The following is a 12826-nucleotide window of genomic DNA, read 5'->3' as shown; positions in this document are numbered from 1 at the left end:
AGTATTAACATATTCCTGCCTTCACCAATACCACACTACCAACATAACAGTGCTGAAGGTAGGGGTGGGAAAAGATGTGCAGTAGTATAGCTTTATACAGTATTTCCCCTACGCAGTTACAATACACATAATTGGGCACAGATTACCAGTAGGTTATGAAATAATTAGGGAATGATGAGTTTTAAATATATTTGTTTTCAAAATAATTTATGGTCACCAATGTAGGCATCAACTCATTATTCTAAAAACTGAAAAACAGAAGAAGCAATTTATCCTGCTTCACCTATATAAACTATATCTCAGAATAACCAGAGTTGGTAGGGAAAAGTTCTTAATAGACTCATTCTGGCTAATAAAGGAAAAACAAAACAAGAAAATCACCATTTTGCAATCCTTAAGGTAATAATTGTTCAAAACAATCATCAGTGGATACTAAAATCATCAGGCTTAATAAAAGACAGAAAACTTGGTAAGATCAACCTGAATGACCTGACCAATCTTAGCTCACTAAAAATAAGAAACCCAGAAAAGTACTTCCTGGTAGGATTTAAAATATGACAATAGCTATTTGGTCTCAGCTGGTGACATACCATCTAGACTAAGGAAGACCTGGAAACTTCAGGACCATGTGAACTGCGTCAGCAAACACCAGAAGTACCCAGGAGGCCAGGGTGATGCTGGTGGCATGACCACAGGATCCACTTCAACAAATATCACTGAAGTTACTTTGGGAAAGTTGGAATGAGGCATTACCACTTACAGAGGAACCAGAGCCTCTGCCCACCTATCAACCCTGACAAATGCTCCCCAAAACAAGACTGGAGCTGATTCTACCATTGATGAAATGAAATTGGGCTGCAAACATCCGGGAAAGAGAAAGTTCCCAAAACAATCTGTCATCATGAAGGCTAAACTCTTTAGCGGAAGAGTGGAGAAGGTTACGGGTGTCTATGTGGGGGAGCCTGGTAGCTTAAAACCAGGTGGAGGGAGCTCATTAAATGCTAATAGGTGCTTTTCTCAAAGAGAGAAAGAACAAAGTATTACAAAGTATTCATAAGAAACAGAACCTAGGGGCGCCTGGGTGGCTCAGTCGGTTGAGCAGCCGACTTCGGCTCAGGTCACGATCTCGCGGTCCCTGAGTTCGAGTCCCGCGTCGGGCTCTGTGCTGACAGCTCGGAGCCTGGAGCCTGTTTCCGATTCTGTGTCTCCCTCTCTCTGACCCTCCCCCATTCATGCTCTGTCTCTCTCTGTCTCAAAAATAAATAAACGTTAAAAAAAAATTAAAAAAAAAAAAAAAAAAAAGAAACAGAACCTAGATCTAATTAAGCCTATAGAGCTATTTACATAGCTATTTATCACTTTTCTGAAAATAAGTAGATTGAGGAACAAATCAACGAACACAAAACGGGTTAAAAAAATCAGCCAATTTCAAAATATAGGTCATTTTATAGGACAACCCACTTTTCCTCTATGACATGCAACAATGAAAGTGAGAAGGATGTTACAGAAGAGTCATAACAAACAATGAAATTTGGATCCTGATTCAAACTGTAAAAAAGGATTTGAGACAACTGGGGAAATCTGAATATGGCCTGGGTAGTAGATGATATCAAGGTTTTAGTGCCAATTCTCTTAAATGTAATGACATAGTGGCTACATTTAAAGACCTGCTCTTCCCAGTAAAAGATGCCTGAGTAAAATGCCTGGGTAAAATGTCATGATTTTAAGATTCTGTCAAAAGAGAATCAAAATGAAAAAAGACTAGTTAAATGTTGTGGACTATTGTGGCTGAATCAATTACATATAGGGGTACGTTAAGTATTACTATTCTCTCTTCTTACATGTCTGTTTCAGTTTCCAGTAAAAGAAAAATAAAAGGTTACTTGCCAATGAGATCACTTCGATCTAGCAACAACTCCAAATCTTTATCACTAATGACCTTCTCTCTTGATCCTTTTACTTCTCTATAAGAAAACAAAATATTCAAGTCCATATGATAAATCAAAACTATGAATTACATTTTTTAAATTAAAATATCTTACCTTTCATAATCTCTAGATTTTAATAATTCCATTAATTCCTTAGGGTCTAAGAAGTTCTTAGATTGATTTAATCCAGACTGACCACCTTTGAAATGATCTAGAAAAAAATTTTCAAGAAAATCAAAACATTGAAAATTGCCTTTAAAACCAAAATATACTACATTATAAACCAATCAGAATGGTGTATGTTAAAAAGTATAGGCAAAGTCAAGTGGTGATAAGGAGAAAAGCAATCACAGCTCTCATACTTCGCTAGTAGAAATGTAAAATGGTATGTCTGCTTGGAGAAAAAATTCAGCAGGTTCCTGTAAGTAAACATGCACCCATCCAAAGACCAAGAACAAACAAATGCATGTGTCCATAAACACTTGTACAAGAACAGCTTATTCAGAAAAAACCAAGATCTGAAAAACAACTTAAATGTCAACCAACAAAAGAATGGACAAACTATTAACTTCTAATATAACATAAATGAATCTCAAAATGTTCTGCTGAAAAAAGTAGTAGCTACATACATACAAATGAATCCACATATGAAGTTAAAGGAAAAACTAATTTGTGTCACAAAAATCAGAACAATGGCTGCCTTCTGGTGAGGAACAAGAGAGCATGGAAAATGACTGGTGTAGGGGAAAATGGTTTTGGATGATGGAACTGTTTACCTTGACCTAGAGGATAGTTACACTGTGTGTATTCATTTATCAAAATTCATCAACCTGTACATTTAAGATCTGGTTATTTTACTGTATCCATATTATACCTCAATAAAACACTGACAGTATTTTAAAAATTCTTTTCAAATTGTTCTTTGAAATTAATTTCTCAAAATACTGAAAACAGACTTGGGAAAATAAAACTAGACAAATTTTACTGAATTTAAACTATATTCAATAAAGAAAATACATTTCATCATTCAAATTCCTAAAGCAGCACAGGTGAAAAATTTTTAATTTGCACAAAATCTTCTTAGAAAAGTTCTTTTTTCCTCCAATGTAAATTCCAACTACAATCTGAATGTTCCATGAAGTCAAATTAAAGATTTCTAAAACCTAACCTCAATGTCAGATACACTGGAGGAAGTATTTGCAAGTAAAGAGCAAGAAGAAAAGTAGCATAAAATAAACTAATAGTGATTTTTGACATCATGTTCCCATTACTCTAGGCTTCACAACTTAACAGATGTTTTCAACTTTTGTGATGTAGCCATGAAGCCAATTTCTCCAAATAGATTTTCATACTGAATGAATAAAAGCAGAAACTTCTCCAAGGAATCTTAGGGAACAGAATATAAAATGCCAATGCCTCACCTACTTCACTTCCCCTACTTCTCACAATCTAAAACACTGTATTTTAAAGATTATATTTGAAACAATGAAAAGGACATTCTAGAGCCACATATTTTTTGAAATAGCAAGTTAAATCAAGTAAATAGTTTTTATAGCACTACTTCAGTGTATCCTTAATATTCTAAAATAAATTTTTTTCAATGTTTATTTTTGAGAGAGAGAGAGAGAGACTCAGAGACAGAGACAGAGCATGAGCAGGGGAGGGGTACAGAATCTGAAGCAGGCTCCAGGCTCTGAGCTGTCAGCACAGAGTTGAACACAGGGCTCAAACTCATGAACCATGAGATCATGACCTGAGCTGAAGTCAGATGCTCAACTAACTGAGCCACCCAGGCACCCCAATATTCTAATACTTAATATACTGAACTTCCAAGAAGAGGCTTGAAACTTTCTTAAAGCCTTCCGACAGGCAAATCTCTTATCAAGAATAAGCATTAACATCATGTCAGAGATTAGGATATGGCATTTTAAAAGTGTCCTGGATAGGGGTTTCCTTGCCCCTCTGCTCCTCATCTAGACACTAATGTTTTTCCTTTGTGTTTATGGTTACACCAATCTAGTTTAGGTCTTTACAGCTGCAAATTCCCCACTGCTTACTAAAATCCTAATCAAGCTGTACTTATTCATATATTTTTTTATTTTACAGAAAGAGCATGCGCACAGGTGGGTGGGGGAGAGGGGCAGTAGGAGAGACAGCCTAAACAGGCTCCACTCTCAGCGCAGAGCCTGACATGGGGCTTACTCCCATGGCCCTGGGATTATGACCTGAGCCGAAATCAAGAGTTGGAGGCTCCAATGACTGAGCCACGTAATCGCCCCCGTACTAATTTCTTTTATAAAGAAATCAGTGGGGCACCTGGCTGGCTCAGTCAATGGAGCATGCAACTCTTGATCTTGGGGCTGTGAATTCAAGTCCCACACTGGGTGTGAGATTACTTAAAAATAACATCTTTCAGGGGCGCCTGAGATGCTCAGTCAGTTAAGCGTCCAACTCCTGGTTTTGGCTCATGTCATGATCTCACAGTTTATGGGACTGAGCCTCGCATTGGGCTTTACGCTGACAGTGCTACTTGGGATTCTCTCTCTGCCCTTCACCTGACTCATGCTCTTTCTTGCTCTCAAAATAAATAAATACACTTAAAAAAAAATCTTCAAAAATATAATAAGGAAAATATCAGTAACAAAATCCCACAACATACAACAGGCAACTGAAACAAAAAAGTACTACAAAGTATTATTTACTTTTGTGGATGATCAACTTTTCCAGTTTTCTTTTAGCAGCTGCTCTTTCCACAATTTTCTGATCAATAGTATTTGCTGTGACAAGACGATATACAACAACAGGCTTTGTCTGACCAATTCTATGACATCTATCCTGGGCCTGAAGATCAGATTGGGGATTCTTAGAGTAAAAAGAAAAATAACATTTAACAGTTGAATATTAAAGTTACTTAAACTCATAATATGTGGGTAAAGTCACATGCATGCATGATCCAATCAGAATCTTTTAAATAGTGTCTTAAACTCATTTTAGGTCTCTAGAATGACTTCAATGATAAAACATGTTCAAGTCTTTACACATAGGGTACTTGATAATGATTTTTGTTTTAAAATGGGATACCTTTTCAAAATAAAATTGCAAAGCATACAATGAAAGATAAAAAAAAATTCAGAATGGAAATATAATCAGCATATTGCTATACTTTTGACTTACCCAATCACTATCATAAATGATAACTGTATCTGCTGCAGTCAAATTAATGCCCAGGCCACCAGCTCGTGTACTGACTAAGAAGATAAACACCTCTGGATCTGTGTTGAAGCTGTGCATCTAAAAGCAAAAAAGGGTACAGACCCAAGGAATTAAGAAATTTTTATTGCCTGGAATATGGATATGGTGTTGCATGTGGAGCAACCATCTTATAACCATGTGTTTATAGCAAAGGCAGGGGGGGAAGGCAATGCCAAGGGATATAATAAGCCAGCATTCTCTAAACTAGGTATGAATTCTTCATTACCTACAGGATTTTTGATGTGGAGTAAAAAAATAATGAAAACCCCAGAAGTCATTACAGTTGAAAAAGACAGGGCACCTGGGTGGCTCAGTTCGTTAAGTGTCTGACTTTGGCTTGGGTCATGATCTCATGACTTGTGGGTTCGAGCCCCATGTCAGGCTGTGCACTGACAGCTCAGAGCCTGGATGGAGTCTGCTACGGATTCTGTGTCTCCCTCTCTCTCTACCCCTCCCCTGCTCATGCTCTGTCACTCTTGCAAAAATAAACATTAAAAAAAATTTTTTTTAAAAAGCTGAAAAAGACTAATTTGCTGGAAAGAGGTAAAATTATCAAAGACTTCCTTCCCACAAAATAAATAATTGTAAGCATATCCACTGCCCAAATTAAGACAATAAACCAGGGACTTTAAGAAGCACTCTATCAATTTGATCTTCAGAGGGGCTTGACACTGAGTAGTTCAGTCAGGCCAGTCACACAGGTAGGTCATACCTATGTAACTAACCTTCAGTGGAAACCATGGACACCAAGGCTCAGATGAGCTTCCCTGGCTTACTTCACATGTGAGGTTACAAATTGTTCCTGAGAGAGCACCTGGGTGTCTCCAGTCGGTTAAGCGTCTGACTTCGGCTCAGGTCATAATCTTGTGGTTCATGAGTTTGAGCCCTGCGTCAGGCTCTGTGCTGACAATTCTGAGCCTGGAGGCTGCTGCAGATTCTGTCTCCCTTTCTCTCTGCCCCACCCTCACTCATGTTCTCTCTCAAAAATAAACATTAAAAAATTAAAAAACAAAAATTAAAACACCCAGGTGCCCCTGTTACCTCAATATTCTTACAGTGGTGGTGAAGTAGGATATTATGAAGTAAAGATGGACCAAAAGACACATATAATTTAAGAATCATTAAGACTTAGCGGTGCCTGGGTGGCTAAGTCAGTTAAGCATCCGACTTCGGCTCAGGTTGTAATCTCATGGTTTGTGGGTCGAGCCCGACATCGGACTCTGTGTTGGCAGCCCAGAGCCTGGAGTCTGCTTCAGATTCTGTGTCTCCCTCTCTCTGTGTCCCTCCCACGCTTGTGCCCTGTCTCTCTCAAAAGCAAACATTAAAAAAAAAAAAATCACTAAGACTTATTATAACTAAAAAATGCTTAGGTTTTTGATCCTGTTACAAGGTTTTCAGTCTATCAACTTGTGGGTCTATTCTGAACATTACTTTAGAAATCAAGATATGAATTACAAAAAGGAATTTGATACGTATGACATAAATAGTCTTACATTTTTTTCTCTCTCTGAATAAGACATGGATCCATCAAGCCTGCTGAAGTTGAAATTTCTAAAGTGGCAGTAATCCATCAAAATATCTAACATTCTTGTCATTTGTGAAAATAGCAGCACCTGAAATTTAAATATATCTTAGTATCTATTCTGATTAATAGGAAGTAATTAAATAACCAAAAATCCAATCAAAAGTACCACCTTGTGACCTCTGGATTTTAGTTCTGGCAGCATTCGATCCAAAATTAAGAACTTCCCAGAATTTGTTACCAACTCTTCATCAATCTTAAAAGCAGACAAAGCGGGACAACAGAAAAAATAGTCACAATAATTATCAATAACTTTTGTCAAATAAAATCCAGATGAACAGTTCATTTTAATGACGAATAAGTCCCTATAAAACTAAAATTTTTAAAAATTGACCTTGTTATTTGATCTTTTTAAATAAGAAGATAGTTCTTTCTCAGGGAAAGACACCCTCTAGAATTTAAAACCAATGATTTCACAAAAACAAAAATCAGTCTAAGTCCAACCTTGATCTATCCTCCCCACCCCTCTCCCAAAGGCTTTGTTTGTAATAAGAGAACTGTTAAGTTTAAACCTACTACACATGTTGAAGTTTTTCCTTTATAAATGTACTTTCAATAAAATATGAATATTACTGCTAGAATTCTCAGTATAAACATAAGAGCTTATAAGCAACCTAAATATTGAAGAAAATTTTCACCTGGTGACTATTAATTTCCTCATCAGAGATTATCTTCTTCCTTACTTGAATGAAAAACTGTAAAGAAGTGGTTTGCAAACGGGGGCAATTTTGCCCTCCATCCCAGGGTATATTTGGCAATATCTAGAGACATTTTAGGTTATCACAACTGGGGAAAACATATTTGGTATCCAGTGACCAGAGACTAGGGATAATGTTAAATGGCATATAGTTCACAGGCCAGCACCTTGTAAAAAAGATCTGGCCCCAAATGTCAATATTGTCAGGGATAAGAAACTCTACTGTGTAAGCTAGTGTGAAATAGGGTTATTGAGGATTACTAAAAACAGATTTATTTTAATACTATGCCATTTTTCCATTAAGTGCCCAAGAAAGTAATTTCATTCACCTAATCTCAATGCCTGTAACTTAGTAAACTTTTTGGTTCTGTGACTATCTGTTGAGATGTAGGTAATGAGCAGCCAGAATGATTTTGACAAGCTAAATACTAACTAATACTGAAAAGGTGACAACTATCTCTAATAGATAGCAAGTAAAACACAAAGTGGAAATAAATGGTATTAATAGCAAAACAAAACAAAACAAAAATACATCAATAAAACAAAAACTATTTTCACTATCACTCTAAATTTAGGGTGATTCTTAGTGTTCAGATAAAATATGTAAATAGAAATATTTCGCTTACATGTAGAAAGTGACTATCATTCTAACACTCAAAAAGTTCTTTCAATTTTGGGGGAGATGATTTTCACTTACTGGAAGGATTACAATCTTTATATTTTAAGGATTATAATACTTAAGTAATAATCAAAAAGACAAAATGACACTTTCCTTCAATACAAAAAAGTTACAGAAATCAAAACACTACATTAAATGGTACTGACCTTAAACTCTTGTGTGACCGGGTCTATTGGGTATTCAATCAAATACGGATGATTACAGCATTTACGAAGGAGCATCATTATATTCTGCAGCTTCAGATTAACTTCAGACTCTAGAGGGATATTCGTTTCCACAACAGCTCTACCAAAAACACATAATCCATGAATGTGAGAAATACAAAAAGTATCACAGTTTAAAGGATACTTAAATTTATTTTAAACTCACACCTTTCTCGGTCTACTTCTGGCTGTATTTGACTGATCAATTTTTCCAATTCATTAGGGAAATCATCTATTTTGCTGTAATTTATTGATTTTCTGGAACGCCGTCTTGGTCGTCCAGTGGGACTTAGCTCAACTGTTTCTTTCTAAAAGTGAACAATTAAAAAGGAATATGTTTAAAAAGCTATACCCTTGAATTCTAAATATATACAAAGTGTGATAGAATACTTTTATGTACAAATGTTTTAAGACATATAGAAATAATAATTTTGTCTTTCATCATCAACTTTAGTGATTTCCAAAGGCATAAAATCAAGGATCCATAAACTTTCGCCAAGTGCGAATGTGGTCATATGAAGCCTAATTATTTTAACGTTTATGACAATATCTGAGAATTAGAATAAATGCCTTCATATCTCCATGGAAAAAATTAAGGATAGGTAGAGCTGTTTTGAACTCATATGAAGGAATTTAATAACTTAGGGGCTCCACATATCTGCAATAGAGAGTATTTCTTTGGATTAGTATTAACACTGCAATGAAATTCTTCACAATAAGGAACAATATTAAATTCTGAATAGCTAAAAAGCCAGATCTTCCCTTTAATTATATAATAAAAATTGGGGAACAGTCTAATGGTTGTACAAAACAGAAATGTATAGACCCATAAATATTTTGAAAAGAAATACATAGGTCCATAGCGTATAGTAAAAAAAATCTGGACATTTAAACAAAATCTAAGGGTCTTTAACCTCCTATAAAGGGACTATGTGCTGTGTCTAGTTGGGAAATTCTTTTAGTATATTGTGTGCTTGATCAAATGTATTTCCAAGTCCATCACTCCACAGCATGACTAGGGTTAATCTGGGACAGGAATAAAAAATTTTAACAAGCATTCCAGATAACGATAAAGCAACTGATACGTGAATCATCACCTGAACTTCAGTAGGATCACAGAATTACTAGGAGACAACTTTTGCTACTGACCTTATGCCTTATACTCCAGTTAGAAATTCACCCTCTACATGTCCTAAAAACAGGTGATAAGCTCCAAGGCTGAAATTAACCACAAAAATTTCAATGCCAACTGTCATTGACAGTTTAGTTCAAATCCACACTCTACCTCACTGCATCCAAACATGTTTGCAATTGTACGGTTCACAATGGCTGTGTAAAAGATCTCTTGTTTCTTTGAAAGCGGTGCATAAACAACTACTTCTCGCTTGGGAGGAACTTCAAGAGCAACATCAGATTTTAGTCTTCTCAGTAAAAAAGGTGTTAGAATCTAAAATTTAAACATGAATAAACATGTGAATATTAAGCATTTCCAAGTTTTCAAGGAATACTCTCTCCACAAACCTCTTTACCCTTCTTTCTCTTTTCTTCCTATATATATACTATCAAATCTGGAAAGGGGAGATAAAATATCTCCTTGAAATTTCCCCAAACCAGAACACATCCCAAACTCATGGTATTTATCCACAACATTCCAAAATTTAACTTTTTCAAAAACTCTTAATATTATCTTAAATATTTTAAAAAGTAGAAAGATGACATTTGTGCCTTTTAGAATTAAAGTGATAACCCACAACATTTACAGTGAGATTTTGGACTAGCATAAAACCAACACACCAACCAACCCAGAGATGTAAACATAAGAGTTTCCTTCTATAAGTTCTAAAATTTCAGGCTTGAAATTATTCTCATTCATCTTCCTACTGTGTGATGTCATGTGATTTTCACATTTATAAAACAACACAGAAGTAACAGGTAATTGTATCATTATTAAATTGTTGAGAAGCCTTCAGAAGAATACATAAACTTGTTTAAATAATTTTGTATCCTTTATAGCCTTATCTTGAAATACACATTATAACTCATTTACATAAAGAAAGTTCATTTTAGGGCTCTATAGTTGAATATTCCATAGGTACAGAGTCAAATATAAGAAAGGCTTTAAAAGAGAAAATATTACTACCAGTTTAAGAAAAAAGTATCTGTAAATAAGCTGCTCAGAAACACATATACCAATTGCCAAGAAAAAAAAATACAAATGATCTGGTAGGGAAAGTATGATTTGGGATTTTATTGTTACTTTCAATTTTTGTACTGTTTCACATTTTTATCATGAATATGTATAAACTTTAAAACAAAAAAATTACCATGGATTTTGAATAAAATTGTCAATGCACAATTGAAAAGCTTTTTTGGGCTCTCATATGGAAATGACCAGGAGGCCTTTGACAGATTAATGTGTCTAAAGGAAACATAGGTAGGATTGGTGGAAACCACAGAAAACAGCAAAAAAACATTCATAAAAAACATTCATAAAAATCACCCACTTTCATTTTTTGGCTGACAAATATATCAGCAACCATAGGGGAAAAAAGGAATATACATGAGTAGGGCAAACTTTTCACTTGAGTTCTGCTGTAAAGCCATGTGACATCTGGGGGTGAAGGAAGAGAAAGGGAGTTGTTAAATTTGAGGGGTCTTCATTTTTCCAAATCTACTACAAAGGGTTGAACAGGTAATCTGTGGGGTTCCTTTTTTATTCCTAGTAGTCCATAGTAAGCATAATAAGACTAAGTCACACCTGGTGCAGCATATGCAATACATTCTGTTCTCGTTCTTTAGCAATAATATCTTCAGCAGTTTCTGAAAGACTAGTGATATCAAACCAAGATTCAAAGCTGTAAGAGAAAAAAGTGATTACAAGTTAACCTATTACATAAATCAATTGTATTAACATAATTATCACAGAGAACTTGCCAAAAAGCTATCATTTTATTCCAACTACTTAGAAGAAAGGAATTTTAACTAAGAGCACATATTTGAAAAGACTAGAAAAATAAAGAAAGTAGTTCAATAACTGGCTTACCTACCTTTTCAAGTCATCGAATACATCTGGCAACAAAAAGTTCAGTAATGACCAAAGTTCTGATAAATTGTTTTGCAAGGGAGTACCAGTCAAAAGAAGTTTGTTATCTGCATTAAATCGTTTTAACTCCCTGATCAGACGGCATTTCATGTTTTTAATCCTGTGTCCTTCATCTACTATTAAGTATTTCCAATAGCAGTGCTAGAAAAGGAATTTAGGGAAAAACTTTATAATTATGATCTCACAATTTTTCCTACAAACAATTCTAAAAATAAAACCTCCTTATTAGGGATGGATGTTCAATCTTAACCAATGGCATTTCTGTATCTACTGAGGTGACCATGTTTTCCTTCGAGCTACTGAAAGGGTAGGGTAAGTAAATTTCCTAAAACGGGTATATACTTGTGTTCCTAAAATAGACCTCACTTGACTATGAACTAATAATTAAAGTCCACCTGCTATTATGTATTTAAAATTTCTCTGTTCACATTCTTTAGGCAAAGCAATCTGTGGTTTCCCTGTGTAATACTTTGTCAGGTTTTGATTAGTATTAAACTAGATTCCTAAAAAAGAACTAAAAGCTTTTATTAGTTCCATATGCTCTGAAACATTAAATATCATTATAATTTTCATTCTTGAGGCATACATCTGAAACTGACACTTATTTAATGTTATGGTGTTCTCGATTTTTTACATAATTATTGGTTTATTTAGGTTTCTCTTTCTTCTGGAGTCAGTTTTAGTAATTTGTATCTTCACAGAAAGCCATCCATCTACTTTCATTAAGTTGTCATAAAAATTGTTTTAATTTCTCATTTTAAAAAACCTTGTGGGGGCATCTGGGTGGCTCAGTCAGGTTAAGCATTGGACTCTTTGATTTCAGCTCAGGTCATGATCTCAGGGTAGTGAGACTGGGCCCCTCATCAAGACTCTGCACTGGGCATGGAGCCTACTTCTTAATTCTCTCTCTCTCTCCCCCCTCTGCCCCTCTCCTTGGCTCCCTCTGTCAAATAACAAAATTTGACCATTAAAAAAAAAAAAAAAAAAAAAAAAAGCCAAAACAACCCCCAAATTTTTTATTTCAAGCATTATGATCTCAAAGGAGAAAAAAAACCCTTGTAAAAAAAGCAAAACCAACAAAACCAAAAAATCTTACTCTCATTTTTATTATCTTTCTCTTTTATGTTGATTGGCAAACTTAAAGCTCATCTATTTTATTGCTTAAAAATACAGAAACCTGGAATATTTCTGGGAAATATAAATACCAACTTGTCAAGTTTAAGTATTCTTGGATAACAGGATTGGCAGATTGGGGGAAGAGGATGAAATGGGGCATTTTTGCATTTCACTTCAATACATTCAAAGCAGAATAAAAATTTTTTTCAAATAATATTACGACTTTAAGAAAAACAAATTGGGACTTCTTTTGCTGGTAACATGAC

General features: G+C 35.1%; 1 protein-coding gene across 2 annotated transcripts in view; it reads right to left on the bottom strand.

Moving 5' to 3' along the window:
- HELLS (helicase, lymphoid specific) overlaps positions 1-12826 on the bottom strand; it is a 39410-nt gene that overhangs the window by 2223 nt on the left and 24361 nt on the right. For both annotated transcript variants that reach the window (XM_053207703.1, XM_015061916.3), the window contains exons 12-22: positions 11389-11585; positions 11100-11196; positions 9627-9788; positions 8510-8649; positions 8285-8423; positions 6875-6958; positions 6674-6793; positions 5103-5219; positions 4631-4790; positions 2043-2139; positions 1888-1964 (exon numbers count right to left, since the gene is read on the bottom strand). In XM_053207703.1, coding sequence (XP_053063678.1) covers positions 1888-1964; positions 2043-2139; positions 4631-4790; positions 5103-5219; positions 6674-6793; positions 6875-6958; positions 8285-8423; positions 8510-8649; positions 9627-9788; positions 11100-11196; positions 11389-11585 — 1390 coding nt within the window. The remainder of the gene's footprint in view (positions 1-1887; positions 1965-2042; positions 2140-4630; positions 4791-5102; positions 5220-6673; positions 6794-6874; positions 6959-8284; positions 8424-8509; positions 8650-9626; positions 9789-11099; positions 11197-11388; positions 11586-12826) is intronic.

This window comes from Acinonyx jubatus, chromosome D2 (genome assembly GCF_027475565.1).
Source record: "Acinonyx jubatus isolate Ajub_Pintada_27869175 chromosome D2, VMU_Ajub_asm_v1.0, whole genome shotgun sequence".
Taxonomy (NCBI): domain Eukaryota; kingdom Metazoa; phylum Chordata; class Mammalia; order Carnivora; family Felidae; genus Acinonyx; species Acinonyx jubatus.
This window is presented reverse-complemented; position numbering and strand designations above follow the sequence as displayed.